At 33.5% G+C, this 23,154-nt stretch overlaps 4 protein-coding genes across 6 annotated transcripts; 2 read left to right on the top strand and 2 right to left on the bottom strand.

Annotated features, from left to right (window-relative positions):
• The first annotated feature begins 227 nt into the window (after nt 1-227).
• Nucleotides 228-3,332, top strand: LOC103503713 (uncharacterized). The gene is made up of 6 exons (XM_008468017.3): nt 228-534; nt 1,469-1,596; nt 1,760-1,863; nt 2,015-2,102; nt 2,245-2,306; nt 2,884-3,332. The coding sequence occupies exons 1-6, from the start codon at nt 422-424 to the stop codon at nt 3,034-3,036; spliced, it is 648 nt and encodes a 215-aa protein (XP_008466239.1). The 5' UTR covers nt 228-421; the 3' UTR covers nt 3,037-3,332.
• Nucleotides 3,333-4,688: 1,356 nt separating this feature from the next.
• On the top strand, nt 4,689-11,929 carry LOC103503711 (transcription factor MYB3R-1-like). 2 transcript variants are annotated; one of them, XM_008468015.3, is made up of 13 exons: nt 4,689-4,896; nt 5,199-5,241; nt 5,836-6,049; nt 6,609-6,663; nt 6,913-6,970; nt 7,268-7,362; nt 7,496-7,599; nt 7,855-7,983; nt 8,193-9,963; nt 10,141-10,337; nt 10,478-10,598; nt 10,693-10,875; nt 11,544-11,929. In XM_008468015.3, exons 3-13 carry the CDS (start codon nt 5,967-5,969, stop codon nt 11,601-11,603), a joined length of 2,856 nt encoding a protein of 951 aa, XP_008466237.2. In that variant the 5' UTR covers nt 4,689-4,896; nt 5,199-5,241; nt 5,836-5,966; the 3' UTR covers nt 11,604-11,929. The 2 variants fall into 2 exon arrangements, with proteins under 2 accessions (XP_008466237.2, XP_008466238.2); XM_008468016.3 differs by lacking the exon at nt 5,199-5,241.
• Nucleotides 11,849-17,234, bottom strand: LOC103503710 (aspartate aminotransferase, cytoplasmic). 2 transcript variants are annotated; one of them, XM_008468014.3, is made up of 12 exons: nt 16,914-17,231; nt 16,283-16,354; nt 16,104-16,165; nt 15,942-16,025; nt 15,732-15,831; nt 15,512-15,632; nt 15,104-15,267; nt 14,860-14,997; nt 14,135-14,256; nt 13,882-13,976; nt 12,565-12,685; nt 11,849-12,126 (listed from the first exon to the last, which is right to left on the bottom strand). In XM_008468014.3, the coding sequence occupies exons 1-12, from the start codon at nt 17,130-17,132 to the stop codon at nt 12,042-12,044; spliced, it is 1,383 nt and encodes a 460-aa protein (XP_008466236.1). In that variant the 5' UTR covers nt 17,133-17,231; the 3' UTR covers nt 11,849-12,041. The 2 variants fall into 2 exon arrangements, with proteins under 2 accessions (XP_008466236.1, XP_050939564.1); XM_051083607.1 differs by lacking the exon at nt 11,849-12,126 and having other exon boundaries at nt 13,878-13,976; nt 16,914-17,234.
• A 2,587-nt stretch (nt 17,235-19,821) lies between these two features.
• LOC103503709 (signal peptidase complex-like protein DTM1) lies at nt 19,822-21,289 on the bottom strand. The gene is made up of 2 exons (XM_008468013.3): nt 20,740-21,289; nt 19,822-20,104 (listed from the first exon to the last, which is right to left on the bottom strand). The coding sequence occupies exons 1-2, from the start codon at nt 20,982-20,984 to the stop codon at nt 20,017-20,019; spliced, it is 333 nt and encodes a 110-aa protein (XP_008466235.1). The 5' UTR covers nt 20,985-21,289; the 3' UTR covers nt 19,822-20,016.
• Between the last annotated feature and the right edge of the window lie 1,865 nt (nt 21,290-23,154).

The following is a 23,154-nucleotide window of genomic DNA, read 5'->3' as shown; positions in this document are numbered from 1 at the left end:
TAAATTATGCTCGACAAAAGCATGATTTTAATTAAATGATGCGCTTTCTTAAAGACGAAGGATGAGAAGGAGGGCGAACGTGAAAAAGAAAAAAGAATAATTTTTTAAAAATAGAAACATTTACAGATATAACAAAATTTATGTTCCATCGATAAAAGTCTATCGACATTCATTATAGAATTTAAAATTTTAATATAAATACAAACTTGAGGATTAAACTATAATTTAACCGAATATTATTCTACGCTATCCTGGAGGCTGGAATATCAGCGTCCTATTAAAAGATTCAAAAAAAGATTCAAAATCGCACGCAACTCGCTAGAGGGCTAATCTCTCTCTCTCTATTTTTCCCCAAATTGAAAACCCTAATTCATTCCGTTCTCTCCATTTTTGAGAGTTGAGCGAACGCAATCGAAGCACCATGGTCTTCTATTTCAAAGCCCGGCCCGACGTCGGCGATTACACCATTTTCATGGGACTCGACAAGTACGAGAACGAGGAGCTCATCAAATACGGCTTCATCGAGGATATTTGGTAATCTATCGTATAGGTCTCTTTTATTATTTATGTTTCTTTCGCTGCTTGTTGTTTGATGTCAATTTCATTGAGATATGGTTGAAAATGATTTCTCTTGATTAATCAAGTCGGGGGATAAAGTGCTGCTGATGTTTACTTTATTGGTTGATGTATTTGGAAATTGATATTCGATTTTCTTTTTTGAGTTCAAAGGTAAATCAATTTGGTTGGTTGTTTTTTGTTCTGATTTGAATAGAAATGGTAACTATGGTTATCCTCGGTTTCCTTCCCCTTATAGAGCTTTATGAAACTGAAATTCAATACATTTGAGGATGTATGGCGGATTATGAAGGGAATGAAATGAGTTTCCTGTCTTCATTGATATCTTGAATTTTCAATGCACAATCTTTATTAAGTGATACAGGACTCGGACTTATCATGGTCTTGACCAGTGTTTTAAAAACCTGGCGTGCCTAGGCTTCAGGCACAGGTTTGGCGCCTTGTCTTGAAAAAGCAAGGCTCACAAACTAAGGCGCGCCTGCCTTCTGTGAAGCCCAAAGGCTCAAAGCCTGCACCTTGGGGCTTTTTCATTATTTTTAGATAATAGTAATAATTAGAGGTTTTTCCCCTTCTTTTTAATCTGGAACAATTAAATTTAGTAAGACTATATGGAAATTTCTTGTGTTTGGAGAAGTTTCCCCCCCATATTTTTATTCAACTATGTTTTCACTCCTCAATATAGTACTTTTTTATGTAGTGTGCCTCACAAAAAAAATCCGATTTTTTTCATCTTGTGCTCGAGTCCTAGAAGACCATTGCTCTTTATTGCACCTTGAACTTTAAAAAATACCGACTGTTTTGTGGCATTAAAGAACTAAAGGGTTATCTAGTTTTTGTTGTAGGGAGGACTTGGCTTAAGTTTTCTTCTAATCACAATGATTGTTTTGTGCAGGTTCCATGTGGACAAGATGTCATCTGCCCATGTATATGTGAGACTGCAAAAAGGGCAGACCATTGATGATATTAGTGAAGGGTTGCTGGAGGATTGTGCTCAGCTTGTAAAAGCAAATTCTATTCAAGGTAAAATTTGAACAGTTTTCTAGAAAACAGGAAAATTTTAGCCCTTGACGTGGTGAAATGTGTTTGTTTTTTCATATATCAAACTTTAAAATACATGTGCCTGTTTCTGAATTGTGTCACAAGGTAGAGGGTATTAACTATTATCATTTTTTATCTGTGACAGGAAACAAGGTGAACAACATTGATGTTGTGTATACACCTTGGTCCAATTTGAAGAAAACTGCTTCGATGGATGTTGGCCAAGTTGGTTTTCATAACCCCAAGATGGTAAGCTTAAATGTTTTAATTTGGCAAGTGGATATGTCCATAAGCATTTTGTTTTATTTTATCTTTCCTTTTTTTTTTGAAGTATTTATGGTTCTTTTATGGATGGGAATATTCAAGGTGATTTACAAAGCCTTTTTCATACAAAATTCAGGTCCGAACTGTAAGGGTGGAAAAACGGATCAATGACATTGTCAATAGATTGAACAGAACTAAAGTGGAAAGGAAGCCTGATTTGAAAGGTAAATTGGAAATGGCGTTTCTGTTGAAGTTTACCAGTGGCATACATGATACATCAAACATATCATGGTCATCCCATCTTCACATCATCACATGCGTATGTTAGTAAAACAGTTGACAAGCACTTTGTTTTTCATTATACAGCCGAACGAGAAGCAGTGAATGCAGCTGAAAGAGCAGAGAGGAAGCAACACTTGAGAGAAAAGGTTGGTGACAACTTTTTGTTTGGTCTCTGAAATTACTCCTTTTGTCTGTCTACATCTTGGATTTTTATATTTCAACATTGCCCTCTACCCCAAGAGAGGAAAATACTTTTTCCAGGATCTCGTTGATATATATGAACTGGTTACTATTTTCTCCCAAATTGGTATGTATGGGACGATCCCTGACTTCTATATGTTACTTTTGTTTTGCCTGTTAACTCTCAAATTATAAAATACACAAAAGGAAAGTACACACACAGAAACAAAAACAATTATATTTTCATGATGGCCTTAGTTTAGAGAAACTGGTGGATGTAAAACTCCATATTCTATGTAGACATTCTTACTCTAACGTTGTACTTTACTCTATAATTGTCTTGCTTCACCTGTTTAGAAGTGTTTATCTAGCAATTGTATCTTTAGATATTTGCTAGTGACTATAATCATATTGACCATTGTTAGCAATATATTTTTTCACTATTAAACCAATATTGTCAGACCTGGTTTTGTTTGCTAGGTGGTTTTCATAAAGTATTGTGATTCTTTTCATGTCTAGTTATAGTAAAGTTACATTTTGTAGAAACGCCGCGAGGAACTGGAAAGGTTAGAAAAAGAGAGGCAAGCAGAGTTAAGGAGCTACAAGGGATTGATGGTTTCTGAAAAGATGACATCTAACAAACAGATTGCAGCAACAAGCAAATCACTACAAGAGCTGGAGGATGATTTCATGTGATCTAATTGATCCGCGGTTCAAATGCTGCCAAAAACTAGCAGCAGCTAAACCTACTCGTCCGTAGAGATGGCCATCTGCGAATCCAGTTTGTGGTTCTTGGCCCAAAGTTGTTCTCTCGTGAGTGAGTGATCAAATTGTCTTTAGCCTCGATGATATTCAACTTTGTTGTGTCTACTTGATGACTATACAAATGGAAAATTGCTGTGCCTTTCAAGAGAGCGGATAAATGGTGTTCTGTAAGTTGTAATTACTCTTACTCTTGTTTAATGATGATAAATTCAGCTCGTTTTGGCCTACTTTTTTCTTTTTCATAGTAAGAAAAAAGATGTCTTTTTTTTCTTTCTCTAGTTTTATATTGAGTGGTGATTTTCCTTTTTGATATCTTTTTTCTTTTAGCTGCTTGACCCCACCTAGTTTCTTCCGAGGCAGGTGAAAAGCTGCCATTGAAATTTGAAAGAAAGCCTGGCGTGTTTGCTTTTACTGCCAAAAAAAAGCCTTTGTTTTTCTTTGTTTTTTCAATGTCATTTGAATGCTTTGGTTGACTCTATTTCTCTAAACTTCGTCTCAAAAAGGTTAATGTTTCGGTCAAATAAAGAATGAAATAAAGAGTGAAATAGTATAAGAAATTGATAAAATATATAATTGATATTTTTTAGTAGTGAGGTTTACAAATTCCTTGGACTAAATATGAATTTATAACTTTTAATTCATATTTATATTATCAATCTCAATGGTGACGCCTTCTTCCTTAGAAACTGAAAGTTAGTTATAGCTCTTCCATTCTTGCTGTTGTGCTAAAAAGAAATAGTAATTCGATGTTATTTTATTTGAATTGAGTACTTTGGTTGCTCCTACATCCTACAGGACATACTTTTATCTGAATGGTGCTCCCCTTTGCAGTTCATATGAAAACAACGGTTAACAATATCAACAACAATATTAATAAGATATTTATTACAATTTCAAAGGTCTAGTTTCAAATAAGAATAGACAAACTAATTTACATTTCTAGACAAAAAAAAAAAATAATCATGGATTGTTTTATGATTTAAAATATGTACTAATTTAATTTTTCAAGGAAGCGTATTAATTTATATTTTAAACTTTTGTGACATTTTCTTGAAATTTAATCTGTTAGAAAAACTTTTCTGACAATTAAAATCAGTTAATTTGTAGTTTAAACATTAAACATTGCATTTATAAATAATTTTTTAAATTAATAAGCACCTAAATAGAATAACTTTCTCCAAAATCTATTTGAATTAACGAAAAAACTATCTCGTATTTTAATAATTATGTACTAATGATTTTAAAATGAAATCTAACAAACAAAAGAAATTAAATTAATTCATACATAGTTTTTAAAAAGAATAATTTAATTGATACTAAGTCAAATGTTAAGAGTATTTTTCTTTTTCTCCAAAAGAGAAATGGTGAAAATTCAGTGAAGTTTTAAAAAGATGAAATAAAGTGCGACGGAGTTCATTTCCCGTTAAAACTTGTCCATTACTGCAACCATCACACGTAATCATTGTCGGTAGTACGACATCTCAGCTTCACACGTGTCTCAATCTCCACCGTAGAATTCCCCAACGTGCTGTCATCTTAGCCGCTGGTTTTGAATCCCTTTAGTCCGCCCCTTTATGTTTGAATAGAGCTCCGGACCGTTTAAATTATCGTTTCCAAAATCCTAAGCCATTTTCGCTCTCGCTACGAGTTCCTCTCTTTGCTTTGGTTCATTCAATTCTTCTTCCGATCAAATTTCTACTCCTCGCAGATTCTCTAATGCGTTCAGTTTCGATCGCTGCATCCAGTTTCATCTATTTATCTGTACTTCACCGCCGCTCGACGCCGACGCCGGTGAGTTCTTTAGGGTTTCTTTGGTTAATTTTGTTAACTGGCGTTGATTTTATGATCTTTTTGTCGATTTGATTGTTTTTCGCTTCGGATTGAAGTTTTCTAGGTATTTCAGTCCAAATTTGTGAATTCTTGAACATCTCTTTTTCCTTCTATTTTGAGTGATTTGCCTTGTGGACTCTATGAAATGTTCTCTATCTTATCCTCGTTGTGGCTTCGGTTTATTCACACTTAGGTAATTTTTTGTTTTCTGTTTCTGGAGTTCGATTATGTAATGAATCATTTCTCTGATCATTTTTTTTCAGTCTTTGCGGCGGTGGAAATTGAATTTTTGTTAGTCGTTTTCAGGTTTGGCTCCTGACAGTCATTTCTATCGTTTTTGAGGTTTGGAGTATGGTTAATAGGTTTTGATGCTAGTATTATGCACAACGCGCATTTTAATCAAGGATTGATAGCTTATTCCACTCCTAAAATTAGGTTCAATTGTTATACCTCTCTGTTTATTTTCATGATATGGATTTTAGACTTCTTGTTGTAGTAATTAATTTTGAATGATGAGGTCTTTCACTTCTCATGTAGAGTGAGTTTTGAGAATATCGATAAGCATTCATTTTTCACCTGGAGGAATGTCTGATTTTATGCGTTTCACATCACTTATTGTAAGAACTGCCTAAAGGAACTTTGACCGGAGTTAGATCCAGTATGACTCTCTGCTGATTTTCAACATCATTGATTCAAAGACCATGTTGAGCTCAAATTTTATACAGCTTTGAAATACTAAGATTTAATTTACTGGAACTGATGTTTTGTGGTTCGATTCTTGCCTTTGAATAATGATTATGCACAATTTATACATTGTAGATACGGCCGTATGTTTGTATTTTTGTACTATTTCTTTGTTCTACTGCCTGCCGATATTCACTGGTTATCTTCCATGGTCAGAAATTGTTGGATGAGATGGTAGATTTTTCCACATTGGAATAAAATAATGGTCTGGATAGCATTCTTTGGAACAAGCCATTGTCGGGTAGGAATTGGGATATTATGCATTTGTCCCTCTATGTCAAGGAGTTATGGAAGGTGATAAGACCATCTCAACACCTTCGGACAATCCTGAGGAGGCGGTTCGTGATCAGAGGATACGTGCTCTCCATGGGTAACTTCATTCATCTAACTAAGCAGATCTAATGCTTTGCTTCATATTTCTTCTCATTTGCCTCATTCTGCAAGTTTTGGCCGCTCTGTATGCACTTTACTATATTGGTGTCTTGTAACCGTTGTCTTGCAAGTCTTGTAAGCCAAATTTGCCACAACTCTTATAAGAACTGTTTCAGTTGCAATATTCTCGAGTCCTGTTGGCTGTTCATATAAAACATTTTCCTTGGCTTCCTTTATTACTGGAGAGGCATACCAGTCACTAACTAGCTTGTTGTAATTCTGTCTTTAGCAACTTGTGATTTTACTTTCTTTTCATTTTTTCTAGTAAATGGTTGTATTTTGATGTCTTTTGGTTCAACTTTATTTTTTTCCCCATTTCTGTGGATTTGTGTTTGAATTGACTTTATGTCCTGTACTACACAGTTCCTATACTGTTGCCTGACATTTGTATACCTTCCTTGCCCTATTACTTTGTCCCTATTACTTTGTCAGAAGGACAAAATTAAATTATCTCCTGAAGTCTGAACTTTATGTATGTTCTTTTCGGGGGTGTTCAGGAGAACTAGTGGCCCAACAAGACGTTCAACAAAAGGACAATGGACACCTGAAGAGGTAAGTTTATCATGTATCATACTGCATTCTATTAGATATTACTTCTCATTGTTCTAGTTGGCTGCAGAACAGAAGGGTGATGTTTTCGTTTTCCTTCTTTATTCTTTGTTTTTTTTTTTTTTTTTTTTTTTTTTTTTGTGTGTGTGTGTGTGTGTGGGGTAGAATGTTTTGATTAGTTTTACTTTGCTCACAATTTTGTTGTTCCAAAAGTTATATCTTTGATGAGTAATCTAATTTATACATATCCAGGATGAAATTTTGCGACAAGCAGTGGATCATTTCAAAGGCAAGAACTGGAAGAAAATAGGTATTATTGACGTGTTGGCATATTGTAGAGGCCAAGGATATATTTTATTGTACTGAAGATGTTCTCTTCTTGGGCCATTCTTAACATAATGGAGGATTTCTGCAGTGATGGTGATCTAGGAACGTTATTGATGTCTACTTTATTGTATGTAAAGTGTACCTACGATATCTAGATGATTAGATAACCTAATTTATCGTGTAAAAGGAGGCCAGATTTCATGATGCATATTTTGTATGAACTACTGTGTTCTTTTACTGCATCTGCATCACTGGTTCATTTGTTATTGATTGTTTGTAGCTGGATACTTCAAGGATCGGACTGATGTACAATGTCTGCATAGGTGGCAAAAGGTTTTAAATCCCGAGCTTGTCAAAGGTCCATGGTCTAAAGAGGTGATCCGCTTGTGAAATTTCAGTAATGATAATTTAATAATCATCATACTCTTTCGCTGTCATCATACTCTTTCGATGCTCTATATATGGAGTTCTACATGAACTTACCTGTTTGCTTGTGAATTGAATGTAGGAGGATGAAATTATCATTGACCTGGTAAACAAATATGGACCAAAAAAGTGGTCCACAATTGCAACACATTTACCCGGACGTATTGGTAAGCAATGCCGAGAAAGGTGAGACAATTGAGTTATTTTATTGCTTCTTCTTCTTCTTTTTTCTTTTTTCTTTTTTCTTTTTTTATTTTTGATTCTCCTGTTTTACTTTTATTATCTCTTTGGTTAACCCCATCTGTTGAAAATTTATTTTCTGGATTCAATTATGATTCATGGTGCCATCAAGTTGAACTTTTCATGCGTCCCTACTCGATGTTCTATTCAATTTTCAGCTGTCCTCGTATTCTTTTACATAAACTGCTTTCTTTTTTAAAGGTGGCACAATCACCTCAATCCTAATATAAACAAAGAAGCATGGACCCAAGAAGAGGAGTTAGCTTTAATTCGTGCTCATCAAATTTATGGCAACAGATGGGCAGAACTAACGAAGTTCTTACCTGGAAGGTGTGTCCCATTTATATCTTAAAGTTGAGGTATTATGTGGGGTTGTCCCATATGTGCATAATTTTGTTCCTATAAATCTTTTCAGACTAAAATTGTTGAATTTCTCTTTGTTGCAGCTTTATTCTCTACAACTGCATTTCTTTCCATTTTTAATTGGAAAATTCACTTGATCCTGAAAAATGTTGTACTTGTGCTTTTATAATCAACAGGACAGACAATGCCATAAAAAACCATTGGAACAGTTCTGTCAAAAAGAAATTGGATTCTTACTTGGCCTCCGGCTTGCTCTCACAATTTCAAGATCCAGTTCCCGCTGGACAACCAAACCAACTCCCAGTTTCATCTTCAAAGGTGCTTGGTGGTAGAAATGACAGTGGCTTGAAGGGAATGGATACAGAGGAGATTTCAGAGTGCAGTCAAGATGCAAAAGTTTCTGATAGCTTGATGATCGATTCAGCATGTGCAACTCTGAATATAAGAAAGGAATTTCAGTTAACCAAGGATTTGGGATTGGGAAAGGAGCAAAGTGCCAGCCCAGTATCCAATTCAGAACCCTACTACCGTCCAATTGCTGAGTTTGCTCAAGAAATGGGTCACTTGTCACATTCGCAGCAAAATCTCTCGCATGATTGTAGAACAACTTCAAATAGGGAGCACCAGTGTGATTTAAATGAGTTTCCTAGCATCTCTTCGTTACAGGTGGCCAAAGAAGCATCACAGTTTCAATCAATGGATCATGGGATGGGTGAAAGTCATGGAATTGGTGATTCTGTTCAAACTTCTTTGACGGTAAAAGGAGCTGTGACTTCTGCCCAAGCAGAGTGCATGTTTATATCTGATGATGAGTGTTGCAGGGTCCTGTTCTCAGATACAAAGAGTGATAGAGGCCATCTGACTAGTAATCTTAAAGGACCTTGCGTAACTGAAATGTGTGATTATGAAGTACCGGTTCGCTCCTTGGGAACTCCAAAAGTGGAAAATAACCATACTTTGACTTCACAAATATATAATCATCCGTCTGGAGCTGATGTGCAGGAGAAAAATTCCTTTGGTCAATCCGGCATGCTGATTCCATCTATGGTTTCTGTCAACGGTGACATGATTTTATTAGGCGATACTGGATCCAACCTATTTGTAGGAGCCGTAGAGCACGAATGTGTAACTAGCCAGCAAAATAGGTTTGTTTATAAAGATGGAACGTCCAAGCCTTCCTATTTTGATGTTGCAGATAACCCAGAAATGCAAGAACAGCCTGGTGGATCAGAAGACCTGCCGAAACCAATTTGTGAGAATACATTTGCAACAGCAGCAGCAGCAGCAGAAGCGGATGGCACAGGTACATGCACTCGTTTGGATGAGACAGCGAAACAAAATGACAAACATCAAGACTCGAGAGCTCTTTGTTACGAGCCTCCTCGTTTTCCAAGTCTAGATGTTCCTTTTTTCAGCTGTGATCTCATACAGTCTGGAAGTGAAATGCAGGAGTACAGCCCACTCGGTATCCGTCAGTTGATGATGTCTTCTCTAAACTCTGTTACTCCATTCAGATTATGGGATTCACCATCTCATGATACTAGTCCGGATGCCGTACTGAAAAGCGCTGCCAAAACTTTTGCCAGTACTCCATCTATTTTGAAAAAACGACACCGCGATTTAATGTCTCCTCTTTCTGAAAGAAGAACTGACAAAAAGCTTGAAACCGATGTGACATCCAGTTTGACCGAAAACTTTTCACGCTTGGATGTTGTGTTCGATAATGGGTCTGTTAAAGCTTCTATATTATCTCCATCTAACCTAAAGAAAAGTATTGAAGATCCTGCTGAAGATAAAGAAAATATGCATTGTACCTTTGAAGATAGCAATGAATCTCTCGATGTCATGATTCCAGAGAATGGTTTTCCGAAAAGTTGTTCCCAAGACTATACAAAACAAGGGACTGCTGATACCGAGATGATAAGCGTCCAATCCACATCTGAAATTGTGAGTCATTTTTCAACCAACTTTTTGGTAGATGATTGATTTCCTTTATCGTTGAAGAATTACCAAACTACTGGATTGTATTGAAGAATCAAGTTTACTGGTATCCAACATTCAACGTTGGACATTATATTTCTTTTACGACGAACACGATCTGATTGTTAATTTCACATTTGGAAGGTACCTCCTGGAGTCCTGGCTGAACATGATGCCAATGACTTGCTACTCCATTCTGTTGATCAAAAAGCTCTCAATTCAAGTACAAGAATTAAGAAACGACACTGTCTGAGCAAATTGGAAGATGCATCAAATGCTGACGATGCAAAGCAGATAGATACTACTCGACCACAGACTACGGCCGCCGGAATTGCTTCAGTGTGAGAAATTCATCTTCCTCTCTCTCTTTAATGCATTATTTCCTTTCATGTTTAAATTTATGGAGTTCCAATGTAGTGTTCACTTTCTTTCTTTTTTTTCCTTTTACGTACTCTAATGGACGTCGTGTTATGGCTTTTAGACCTGGAGCTGGTGAAACTCCATTCAAGAGAAGTATTGAATCCCCTTCAGCATGGATGTCTCCTTGGTTTTTCAATTCTTTCCTACCTGGCCCGAGGATCGATACTGAAATATCGATCGAGGTAGTGCTTATTGAGTTGAGATTGTTTGGAATGGGAAAGAAGTTTTCATTAAACGATGGTTTTGATTGTATTGTTGTATTTGGTTGTTATATAGGACATTGGATACTTTTCGAGCCCGAAGGAAAGAAGCCTTGATGCAATTGGGTTAATGAAACAAGTAAGCGAGAGAACGGCAGCAGCATGTGCCAACGCCCATGAAGTGTTGGGAAATGAAACTCCAGACACACTTCTAAAGGGAACGCGTATGAAACATCTTCATTGTGATGAAACTATTCTGGTAATCATTCTTTCCAAACGCATCCATTCACTTTTTCTTTAAAAGGATTACCTTTCCAAAGTAAAATATTCAAAATATTAAGTTCTGACAGATAAAATTTTTAAGCAAAAGAAACTTTGTTAAATTTTTAATGAAAAAAAAGAAAATCATGATAGCGCTTATAGGAAGACCCATTTATTGAGATTTTAGATGAAAATATTTTCAAATGTGGTAATATATTATAGGAACATTTTTTAAAATAACAAACTGAATCAAAATATTTATAATAGGAACATTTTATAAATTTTATATAATAGGAACATTTCCTACTATAATTAAAATAACAAAATTTTATATCATAGGAACATTTTTTTAAACAACGAACTAAATTATAACCAAATTAAAGGAACATTTTTTTTAAATAACGAACTTAATTAAAACATTTATAAATTATAACCAAACTTTAGATGCTACGACTGTAAGGAACTAAATTAAAACATTTATAAATTATAACCAAACTTTAGATGCTACGACTGTAATTCATAATTATAACTGAAGGTAAATAATCATATATTTAGATGTACTGAGTGAGTTGTTTAGCTTTAAAAAATTTTATTTGTTCAGTCGTTCTTATTCTCAGTGGGATAGATTAGAGTTCTGGGTGATATTGTGTACGATTTCACTTTCAGGCGGAGTGTCGGGTGTTGGACTTCAGCGAATGTGGCTCTCCAGGAAAGGTAGGGACATAGTAGCGTGAAAACAACAGGAGAGACCACTCTACATGCATAGTCCGTGTCCCCCTTCCTATCTTCTCAACGGCTGCACGTAACAAATCTATCTGGCTCTGCCACCGTCCACCAATTCAACTCCTTCACGTAACGTGTTCATTCATCGCACTAGAAGAAAAAGGCAAAAAAAAAAAAAAAAAGGAAGAAGAAATTGTATGTGTTTGTACCTGTAATTCTAGATTATCGGTCACTTCAAAACTTGAATATAAAGTGAAAAGAACAAAGAAGCCTTTCTTTCAGGGCATATGAGCGCCGATAAATTCAAATGTTACGAAACTTGTTTTTAAGCCTCGCCAACGGTGACAACAATCTGCCTCCGGTATGGTAAGCAACAATATTTATTTAATAATATGGTGCAAAAGTAAAGCAAAAAAACTATGCGGACGGGGGACAAAAAGTTCAGACCGCACGAGTTACGGCTGCATGGATTGCGTCCGCGAGGTGAGGTACGGTCCTTGAGCTCAAACCTGCCATGCTGATTCTCCTGCAAACGTAATAATGTAAATAAATTTGAGGGGCAAATGGTTACCAATGCAGTTCGTTCCTCTTTTCTTTATTATTTTTATTTGAGATTTTTTCAAAAGAATTTTCAAAAAGACAAATTTGACTAAATATTTACGAAATTTTGCAATATTATTAATAATAGTATTTTTTTTAATTTATTAATCTTTTTGAATTTTTTTTTTTATATAATAGACCTTTTGAAAATATTTTTTGCTATATTTATAATTCATTCAAAATGAAAAAAAAAAAAGAAAAAAAAATCAAAGATATTAAGAAATCTTTAATAATATCAAACATGCTAGGAAAAAGGGGCAAGAAAAACAAAAAAAGCGAAATAACGAAATTCGGGTAGACGAAAATGATTGGCATATTTGGAGAAGAAACACTGTAGCAATGTGAAAGGAAAAAGATGCTTTACCCATCAGAGGTCATGTAAATGTGATATTCTTTGGTCATGAAGCTAACTTGTTCCGAGTTCAATCCTGTGAATGTAAACATTCCAATCTGTTTGATGATGTGACTCCAATCACCAGGTGTACCTTCATCACAAAACACACACACACATGAATGGTCAATAACACACACCACAAAACCCCATCTAATAGAAGATATTCGATAACCGATCTCTCCATCTATAAACACAAATCTTGATTGACCATGCAATTCTGAGTTGCGAAGAATACAAAAAAAAATTCGTTGCACACCGATCTTCATATTAGCCCCGAAAATCTATTGATGATATTATTATATTAATTCTTCATATTAGCTATCAAAATCTATTGATGATATCATTAGGACCGGTCCTAAAATTAAATTGGGATCTTCAGATTAAAGAGTACAATTTTTCTCCTTTTTCATCCTTTTTCTTTCCCTTTCTTCTCTCAACATTTAACCAACAAATCCCGATCAAGTAATTTCTTCCACAATTCCTCTCGCATTTTCTAGAATATTTATTAATTTTTTCTCCAAAAGGAACCTCCTACTCGTTTTCAAGCCATCGCTATTATCTCTCACCAGACTGTAAACGCACACAAGACGACCAGAAAATATTCACCAGAAAGCCATCGGTATCATCATATCATATCAATTCACTAGCCATAGCCAGGACCACTAGGTCCCCCTAATCATTCACCCATCGCAGTTGATTCTCCTGACAAGAAGTCCCAAATGAAGCTTCCATAATTCAACAGGGACTAATTTAACCATATAATAGACATCATAATGGATGTTAAAGGTAAAACTAAATCACGCACCGTCTTTTCTCTTCTTCAAATTTAATAATCAACTAAGAGTAGTTAAGATTAAATGATTAATTTCCTTCTATCCCAAGTTTTAGTTTTGAAAATGAAAGAGAAAGGCGGTCTTCAATTTATTTATTTATTTATTTTGAAAACCACAGTTGAAAAAATTATAAGAAAATCGGCACAATCTTCCAAAATAAAAAATTAAAAACTAAATCGTTTTCGAAGGGAACCTAAATTTGAATTTTATGATAAATTGAGATTCAGCCTTCTCGACCTAATCTGCATTCCATTCTTCTCATCCGCACCCCAAATGTTTTCTTTCCTTTTTTCTCTCATATGACTTCTCTTATTCTTAGCTAATATCGTTTGAATGAGACCATCCAGTCACTAAAAGAACTGATATAATGAGCCTAGTAAGCACTCAAAATGAGACTACTAAAGAGAACCACGTAAATATCAGGAGGGATATTCAAGAGAAATTAAATACTAACCTCTAGCGCGCAAGGCTTCAAAAAGTTGCTGGCGCATGCTAATAATACGGTCTGCCATGGCCTTCAATTCAACAGTCCATTCATTGAACAAATCCCTAACGTTGAAACAAAGATATTGATTTCATGATGCATGGACAGTAAATCAGTTCCACTCAATTTTTCTGGAAACTATAAAGTATACAAAAGCATCTTGCTTATATATGTTCACCTTCCCAATCTAAGTTGGGGTCATATGAGAGGTTCTTATTTTTACCTGTCCTTCAGGACTGTAGCGACAATAGATGCTCCGTGAATGGGTGGGTTTGAGTACATGGGCCTTATCACTAGTTTTAGCTGGCTCTCTACCCTGCTTGCGACATCAGCATTCTTGCAGACCTGTTCAAGAGTGACAACACGTAATGTAAGATCAAGGCAGCAAATCTAGAAGAATACCAGCTTACACACCATCCATGTATGTTCATGCTTCAAAGATCTTTTGAATGAAAAAAATGTCTATCAATAATAATAATACCCTTTAACATTACCCCGCATAATAATATTAGTTTTTAAACAACAAGCTCTTGCAGTTTAGAAATTTGTACTTTTACCAATTCAGTACACTTCTGTTATTAATGGTAATGATACTACAAGCGGTTATTATATTTGCATTCAGGTTTAAGGTAAGAGCAACTTCTGCATTTTCCCTTAGAAATGCCAAGCTTAACCTTTCCTTCGTACAAACAGAAAAGATGTTAATTCCACGAATAATATGCACAATTCTCCAGAGTACAAGAATTTATCATTTCAAAAGAATATTGCAGTGAAAAGTCATGCACGTGACAATAATACCACACAATTCATAATAACGTACAATAACTTGCTCATCTCAATTTATAATAGAATCTGTATTTGTCAATAATACCACACAGACTCCATATTCAATCAATGAAGATGTGATGCTCAACAAATCGAGTATGGACATTCTACTAAAAATCTTACAATGCTTAAAGCGCCAACACGTTCTCCATATAGCCCCAAATTCTTTGCGTAACTCTGGGCTACAAAACATTCACCTCCATCAGCAACAAATAAGCGCACAGGCTGTGCATCCTTATCCAAACTCCCACTGGCAAAACCCTGTATAATAAGAGGCAAACATATCAGAAGTTTAAACAGCTAGATTGTCATTTTTAGTTCTTGATGTGCAAGTCATTCTCCATTTTATAATATTTATAACCCTTACCTGATAAGCACTGTCAAAGAAAGGTAAAAGCTGTTTTGATCTCATCAACTTCCTGATCTGATCCCATTGTTCAAGGGTTGGATCGACACCAGTTGGGTTGTGCGCACATGCATGAAGCAAAACTATAGCTCCAGATGGGGCAGAACCAAGATCTTCCAAGAGGCCTGTAACACATTAAAGTTGTCCAACCAATGGTAAGGAATGGTAAGGGACTAACATACTCTACATCAAAAGTTTCAGTAACCAGTCATCTTAAAGCACTCCCATATGGGATGCTAGGATCACTGTAGTCTAAAAGGCTATACAAGTTGAGAGTAATCTAATTGCACCAACACTTCCGTGAAAGATAAAAACACGTTGGAATTCATAAAGCCTATTACACAGTTATAAAAGAGAACGAGTTTGAACCTTGAAAATCCAACCCCCGTGTTGAAGGATCATAATATCTGTAAGTTTTTACAGACAGGCCAGCCAGAGTAAAAACTTTGGGGTGGTTCCCCCATGTTGGCATGGGAATGTATATAAGCCGCTGAAAAACAAGAAAATGAAGCACGTTGGGATGGCTTTATTACTATGATAAAGTAAAGCATAAATAGCATGATAATTGAACACCTAAGCGACTCCGCACCTCATGATAATGTCTTGCCAAAAATTCACCACCAACCCTCAATGATCCAGTACCGGACAAGCATTGAACAGTTGTGACACGATTCTCAAGGATAGCAGGGCTATATAAAAGTAAGAATTAGAAATACGATCCAAAAAAGAAAGCTATTTAACCAAAGAAGTTGCTCCAAGTATGAGCTAACCAACTGTAAATAAGATCGGTACAGCTTACCTGTCAGCGCCAAAAATAAGCTTCGCGCTCTGTTTATTAAACTCCGCCAGTCCCACAATCGGAAGATACTCCTTAACTCGTGAACTGCAGATCATTAAAATAAGAAGCTCAACATATATCTACATCAAGTAAGAATCCCAAGAGAATGAAGAAGAAAAATACCTATCATTAACAAGCTGATGCTCTGCTTTTCTGACAACGTTCAATACAAGAGGTTTTCCTTCCTATCATATCAAAATACTACAATATTAAAAGATTTCTAACTAGACGCGACAACTGCTTAGACATCTCGATAATGAATAAATTATAAGATGTTACAATCTAAAGCAACAGATACGTACCTCTGTCCTATAAGCACCAACGCCCAAATTCAACTTGTTCGGACTCGGATCTTTGTTGTATGCAACAGTCACCTATCCATTCAACATAGTAATTGATATATATTAGCAAAAATTGCAAAAAATCGGATAGATAGTTATAAATATGCATTAAACAAAAATAAGCTAGAAGATTTTTGTCCGATAGTCTTCGTATTTCTTAAAAATCTCCTTCAACGTTTCCAATGCCATTAAACCAGGTGGTAAGCGGAACAAATTTCCAAAACACAACAAAATGACATCAAAAACAACTGCCAGTTAGATTGCAAGAAAAACACACAAGTAACGATCATGATCCACAAACAGCCAACGAAAAATTCCCGATCACAATAATCCAAAAGGCTCGAAATAGTTCATTTCGATAAAACACCGTACATAATAGAAACAGAAAAGTCAGAATCAGAGAAGTAAATAATTAAAAACGTAAACTAACAGCAAGAGAAGAGAAGGAAAAAAAAAAAAAAAAAAAGCGAAAACGAAATCTTCTGAACTTGTCGGCAACGGAACAAAGAAATGCAAGCGGAGAGAAGATTGATCAGCAAAGCAAAAAATGAAAAAAACCTACAAGGATTGATGGAAATAGATCAGAAATTACCCCGAGAATAGGATCTTCAGGAGCACGAACAACATGAGCGAAAACGGAATCAGTATTCAACGAGGAAGTAGGAGAAACAGAGATAGAATCAGCCATAGCAGATGCAGATGATTCAACCAGATGCCGAACGAGAGCGTTAATTCTTCGATCGGTTGGATCGGTATTAGAAGTGGGAGTGTTGGAATTAGCAGTTTGTGGAATGCCAAACAAGGGGCGCATCTCGTGTGCTATCAATTTCTTTTTACTTTTTTTTTTTTTTTTTTTTTACTCTTTTAATTTTTTTTTTCTTTAACTTTGTGTTGCGGTCTTTTTTGGCAGTTCGATTTCCCAATTTATACGTACCCGAAGACGAAGCTCTTCCTATAAACCCTTCACACCCATGCGTTTCGGATTACTAAAAATGATTTGATTACAAATTTAATCTTTTACATAACATTTTGCCTAATAATAAATCAAAAAATTATTAATTTTGTGTTTAATAATATATTAAATAAGTCAATGAATGATTTAATAATACAAAATTAAAAGGGATGAAGGTTTAATTAGTAATGATATAGTTAGGTGAGATAAAAGAATATAATTGAGTGAGGTGGCGTGGCGTACAGAAAAAGAGCGGTAATGTTTGGCACGTACTACGAGGGAGAAAGATGGCGCCATACGGCTAATGGTTTGGCACGTGAAATTCAGGTGGTAGAAGGGATTAGGATTATTTTTCCATTGGCACGTTTCTCGAGCATTCTCCCACGTGCCTCACGAAACGGTCGCCTGCGGTGGCTCCCGATTATTTATCGTTGGTGTTCCTTTTTTGTCTTACCCCTAATTTTAGATTGTGTTCTTCATATTCTTGTCTATACTTTTCTTGTTTTATGTAGTGAGGATCTAGAAATTTTGGTTGAGAGGACATGGCTTAGAACATGAATTTACAGAAAATCAGAACATAATTTTACTACCGAGTTAAGTTAATCCTTAGTATTGATATTATTTTATACTCTTTTATATATATATATAGTTAAAAAGGTTAGATTTCTTGAGTCTATACCAAATTTGTCAATAATTTAGGTGTCTTTGTCTAAGTTGAATTTTGACTACATGATATTTATAAGATTTGGAAATGCTACCATTTTTTCTTTTCATACTTATTTCTTACTTTATTGATATTAAAGAACCATTAATGTTGTAAATAAGAGAATTGTTATATGTATATAAGTAAAACAGCCACCCTTTATTTTGCGTGAAGTTTTGTTTGGGTAAAACCAAAAGTAAAGTTATGAATAATGAGTATGTATGTCTAAAAGTGAAAAATATCATATAGTTGTAGAAATGCTTGAAAAATTGTTGTACAAGAAAAATAGGTGATTACATTTACTAATAATAAAGTTTTCTAAAAGAAAAAATTAATTGTAAATTACTTATAAGGAGTCTTTTTAAATATAATAAAAATTGACATGAATAAATAGATTACCACATGAACAACATTTTTTTTATATCGAGTTAAAGATAGCGGTCACTTATTTAAATCGTCAATATAAGGATATCAATAACAGTATATTTAAGTCTTCTAATCATATTTAACGACACTTTTTCAAAGTATCGCTAAACAGTTTGTCTTTATAGAACTTTAATGACCTAAAAATTCTATTGTTGAAACCCTTTATGATACAAATTTTACGTAGTTAAAACTCATTTTTAACTAATTCAATATCAAACCAACGTAAATTTGTTGAGTTGATTCAATAATTATCTAACCTTCCTCCATTGATATGGTCGAAGGTGCGTATTGTCTTATCTAAAACTCGTAGACATGTGAGCCTACCAGCATTTATTGAATTCAAATCATATTCACACAATCAAGTCACAACGAACGCACTATAGTTGAGTTTAATAGTTTGTATTTGAGGTGTAGATTGTTTTAGTTTGAATTATAATAATACGTGTTTGAGATGAAAATTATTTTAGCTTAAGAATAAAATACAATAGCAAGTAATACAAAAATGACAAATATGAAAAATAATAAAAAAACTATAACAAATAGTAAAAGTTGTAATAAATAGAACGGTTTTGAAACAATTTTGATCGAAACTAATTAGAGATTATCAAATAGTTTAGAATATTGTTTGCCCCAAATAGCTATCTTTTACAAACATCTTTCAATCCATTGGGATTGGGATTATATTGACAGCAAATTTGTTGTATTTGAGGATAGTGTTTCCGTCCACGCCAAGGAATATTACATTAGTTTTCTAACATTCACGTCTCTATATCCTTAGCAAATCAATTTCAAAGTTCTATCTACACCCTCTTCATTTTGTACACAATCTTCAACCATCACACAACAATTTTTCTTATGAAGCAACACATTGCTATTACAATTGTTTTAGCATTATGTTAAAAAAACCAATGAAATTTGTGTTTATTGGTCGACTATTTTTAAACGATCAAATGAAATTTGCCTTGATGTTTAAAAACTTTTAGATATTAAGGTTTTTGGGTTTGACACCCTAGTGTCGTGGTTATTATAGTCTAAAAGGAGAGGGGATGAATAAGAAGTAGGAAATATTGTAACAAATCAAAAATTTTAATTAGAGGCTCAAATACGGAGTGAGTCGCTGTAGCAACTCACTTCATTCAAATGATGTTAAGTTTTTTTCTCTCTCTCTCTTTCCAAACTTCTATTTGCTTTGTCAAAACGGGAAATTACCCAAATGACTAACCTAACATGAAAATCCTCGTTCTCGCTACTTCTACTACATGCTCGATCTATTTTCTTGCTCCCTCTTTTAAATTTTCTTTTTGTTACAATATTTTCTTTCTCAATTAACTTCGGAGATGAAATGAAAAAAAATATCAAAGATACAGAATTCTTCTATATCACCTTCAATTATTGCTTGCTAAGGCAGCTTGCTTTAAGTGAAGCGAAAAAAAAAACATTAAAACATATAATTATAAAGATAAATTTATAAGTCTAAAGGAATAAATTTAAAAATTTTAAAAGTAAAAAAATTGAAAAAAAACTAAAACATGGAACAAAATTATATTTTAACTTCTTCAAAAAGAAAAAAAAAAACAATTATATCTTAACCTTTAAAAAAAAAAAAGAAAAAAATTAGCTGGTCACGTATTGCCACCACTTGTACAAAGCAATACTGTACACTATGCCGTACACAATTACTCTCATTGGATAAATCCTAAACCTGCAAAAAGAATTCCAACAAACAAAAATTAGAAAATCTACGTAAATTTATCTATTCTTTTTTACAAATTAATTATATTTACTCTTCAAAAATTTTAAGTTTATAATTTTAGTTAAATTTGTACCCAATTTAAACAAAAAAAATAAACTTTTTTTTCTCAATTTTTGAATAGGTATAACCTTAGGAAATTTGTAATACTTCGGTAGTCCACTAGACTTAGTTGTTGTACTTCCCTAGTTATGTAATTTAAACATGTGACCAAAAATAAATTTTTATTTTTCTAAAAGTTTAAATTATGATGGATAGAAAAATTTTCAGATATTTTGTCGATTTTTCTATTTTTGTAATTTTTATAATTTTAATTTTAGCAGAATTTCTAAAATTTTATAGCGTTAAAATTGTACAATTCAAAACTCACAACGATTTCCAAAAGAGGTTAGCAAATTGACGTCCTTAGTTACAATTAGTTGGAGGGCTCGATTTCTAAAATAGAAAGTTTTAAGATATAAATGGAAGTAACTTTTTGCAATTATTTTTCTTAATTTTCTCAATTTTTTCATCAATCAAACGAAAGGAACACGAAGAAGAGAAGAGAAGAGAAGAGAAGAAAGTAAAGGTACATATAATTAACCGACCTTTGAAGCTGAGATCCAGTGGCGTTCCTATACGATTCCCTTTCCTCTTCGGTGACCGGAGAAGTCCACCGGGAGAAATCTCGGTCAAAGAAACACCAATCCGGTAGGAGAACGCCGGCGATGGCGAAAACGCCGACGAAATAAGTTACGGCCATTTTCTTGAAGGAATAGGTGGTGATTCCGACGAGAACGATGGCGAGGGCCAAAATTACCAGAGAGGAGTTGAGTGCGGCGTCGTTGGCCATGGATCTAGATTAGAAATTGGATAAAGAAAATGAGAGAATGATGGAAGAAGCGACGGCCATTGCAGCAGATTAGAGAGCGTGTAGGCCATGGTCTAGGGTTTGCCGCTTAGCTAATTATTATTGCATTTATTTGATAGCTCTTTCTTGATTGTTTCTTCTCGTGTTCAACTGTGATCTGAATCTTTAATGACCATTTCCCACTTTTTATTTTCTCTTAGAATTTAATTTAAATTCTAAAATATATTATCAGTGATAAGTATAAGAGTCTGTTAGCAATAGACTTATCAGTAATAAAAGTTTATTTTTAATAGATTTATTTTCAATTATTTTTGTTACTTTATGATATTATTATTATAAAATTATTTTCAATTATAATTACATCATTTTTATTTAGTTCTTAATTAGATTTGATTCCTCGTTAGTCTTAAATTTTGATATTTAATGATTTAAGTTTTATATTTTTAAGTTCGTATGGACATTAAAAAAATCATCAAAATTTAAAAAAGAATTGACAAATTATTTATCCTCAATAAAATTATAAAAAATAAAAATTATTATGGTTAATATTTTATCAAATATTCTCAAACACAATTTTCGAATAACTAAAAATAGTCGAAAAAGGATTTAACTTGATTTTAGTATTGTAGGTAAATATTTTGGCAATTTCTTTTCATTTTTAACAAATTTTCTATCAAATTTTATTATTTTATGTCCTATACTTTATTTTCTTTAATTAGTTTAAGAAATTTTATAAACAAATTTCATTAAAAATTTCCCACTAATGTCTACACTAGAAACAAATTCGTAACAAACTTTGTAATATTAAGTTAATACGTTGTTGATTTGGGTGATTTTGGACTGCAATCTAAATACATTAATTAGTAAGGACGAGTTAGCAAATTCTTTCAACACAAAAGCACCAAATAGCAATTAAAAGTTAAGACTTGCCTCATAGTTATTTCTAGCTTTTTGTTTACCTCTTGACCTGCTTGAGAGGACCCAACGTAACATAGCATATAATACTATCCTTCCTTAATTTTTACCCTTGACTTTGTGTAATGTTGTCTCAATTTTCACTTAAAAAAAAAACATTTAATTTCATTAAATTAGACCATGCGTTTAATTAAATCGGGTAATTTTTTTGTTACCACTGCTCTTTTATCTTTTTCGCTCGTTTTTTACTGTTTTTGTGGTAAGTTTAAGAGATTTTGATTCTTCTTATATAGAAAGAGATTCTTGAATTGACGATGAGTCTCACCAATTGATTTTACGTTTTAGTAAATGTTGTTAATAAAAGTCAAGTATCGACTTGAAGCTCTCTTATATGTCTATACTACTAATATTATTCATGTATTTTCAAGTGATTTTAGAATTAATAAGTTCTCTTTTGACGCGGTCAAAATCAGTTTGAAACATGTATTTAGTCACTCAAAATTAATTTCTTATTTAATCTTACATTTTTAAATATAATTTTCATTCAATTACATTTGATTTTGAATTAATGGATTTTCATAGAAAATTTAAAAAAAAATGACAAAAATAATTTAAACCATTTTGGAAACATTGGTGTGGTGTAAAAGCTTTACTCGTATGTAAAAACTCAATAGTGTGTACATTCAAATTTATTCTTAAAATGACTTTAAAAAATCGAATATGTTATAAAAATGAGGCACAACGGAAATACGAATATCCATAAAATGAGAAAATGTAATATTATTATAAATAAAATAAAATGTATAAATAAATAAAGAAAGAAAAAAATTCTCTCCACTAACACCGATCTATTTTGGAATTTTAGCCAATATGTATCATCTACAGACTTACCGAACAACTCTACTTTTAGGAAAAAATGACTAGAAGGTAGTGGATTCAATATTGAGACAAATGAACAACAAATGGAAAAAATGACTAGAAAGTAATAGATATTAAGGATGTGCATCTATTTAACACATATTATCATAATATTTATAATAAAATAGATATATTAGACGATAAATAACTTTTTAAATTATTGTTTTAGTTTGTTTAAGTCATGTTTATTGATTATTTTGTTTTTTGTTTTTTGTTTTTGTTTTCTAAAACTAAGTTGGTAGACATTACTTTTACTTTCAAATTTCTCTCTTTTTTTTTTATCCACATTTTACCTATGGTTCAAGTCAAAATCTGAAGG

Source organism: Cucumis melo, chromosome 4 (assembly GCF_025177605.1).
Source record: "Cucumis melo cultivar AY chromosome 4, USDA_Cmelo_AY_1.0, whole genome shotgun sequence".
NCBI classification, from domain to species: Eukaryota; Viridiplantae; Streptophyta; class Magnoliopsida; order Cucurbitales; family Cucurbitaceae; genus Cucumis; species Cucumis melo.
The sequence above is the reverse complement of the archived record's forward strand: the minus strand, read 5'-3'. Positions and strand labels throughout refer to the sequence as shown.

Coding starts and splice junctions, on each gene's coding strand:
- LOC103503713 (XM_008468017.3), top strand. CDS start 422: ATGGTCTTCTATTTCAAAGCCCGGCCCGACGTCGGCGATTACACCATT. Junction 1,597..1,759: donor AAAAGCAAATTCTATTCAAG/GTAAAATTTGAA, acceptor TATCTGTGACAG/GAAACAAGGTGAACAACATT. Junction 2,307..2,883: donor AGCAACACTTGAGAGAAAAG/GTTGGTGACAAC, acceptor TACATTTTGTAG/AAACGCCGCGAGGAACTGGA.
- LOC103503711 (XM_008468016.3), top strand. CDS start 5,967: ATGGAAGGTGATAAGACCATCTCAACACCTTCGGACAATCCTGAGGAG. Junction 6,971..7,267: donor CAAGAACTGGAAGAAAATAG/GTATTATTGACG, acceptor GATTGTTTGTAG/CTGGATACTTCAAGGATCGG. Junction 7,363..7,495: donor AAGGTCCATGGTCTAAAGAG/GTGATCCGCTTG, acceptor AATTGAATGTAG/GAGGATGAAATTATCATTGA.
- LOC103503710 (XM_008468014.3), bottom strand. CDS start 17,132: ATGCGCCCCTTGTTTGGCATTCCACAAACTGCTAATTCCAACACTCCC. Junction 13,977..14,134: donor GCTACAGTCCTGAAGGACAG/GTAAAAATAAGA, acceptor TTTCAACGTTAG/GGATTTGTTCAATGAATGGA. Junction 12,127..12,564: donor ATTTACATGACCTCTGATGG/GTAAAGCATCTT, acceptor TTACGTTTGCAG/GAGAATCAGCATGGCAGGTT.
- LOC103503709 (XM_008468013.3), bottom strand. CDS start 20,984: ATGGCCAACGACGCCGCACTCAACTCCTCTCTGGTAATTTTGGCCCTC. Junction 20,105..20,739: donor ACTGGATCTCAGCTTCAAAG/GTCGGTTAATTA, acceptor TTCTTTTTGCAG/GTTTAGGATTTATCCAATGA.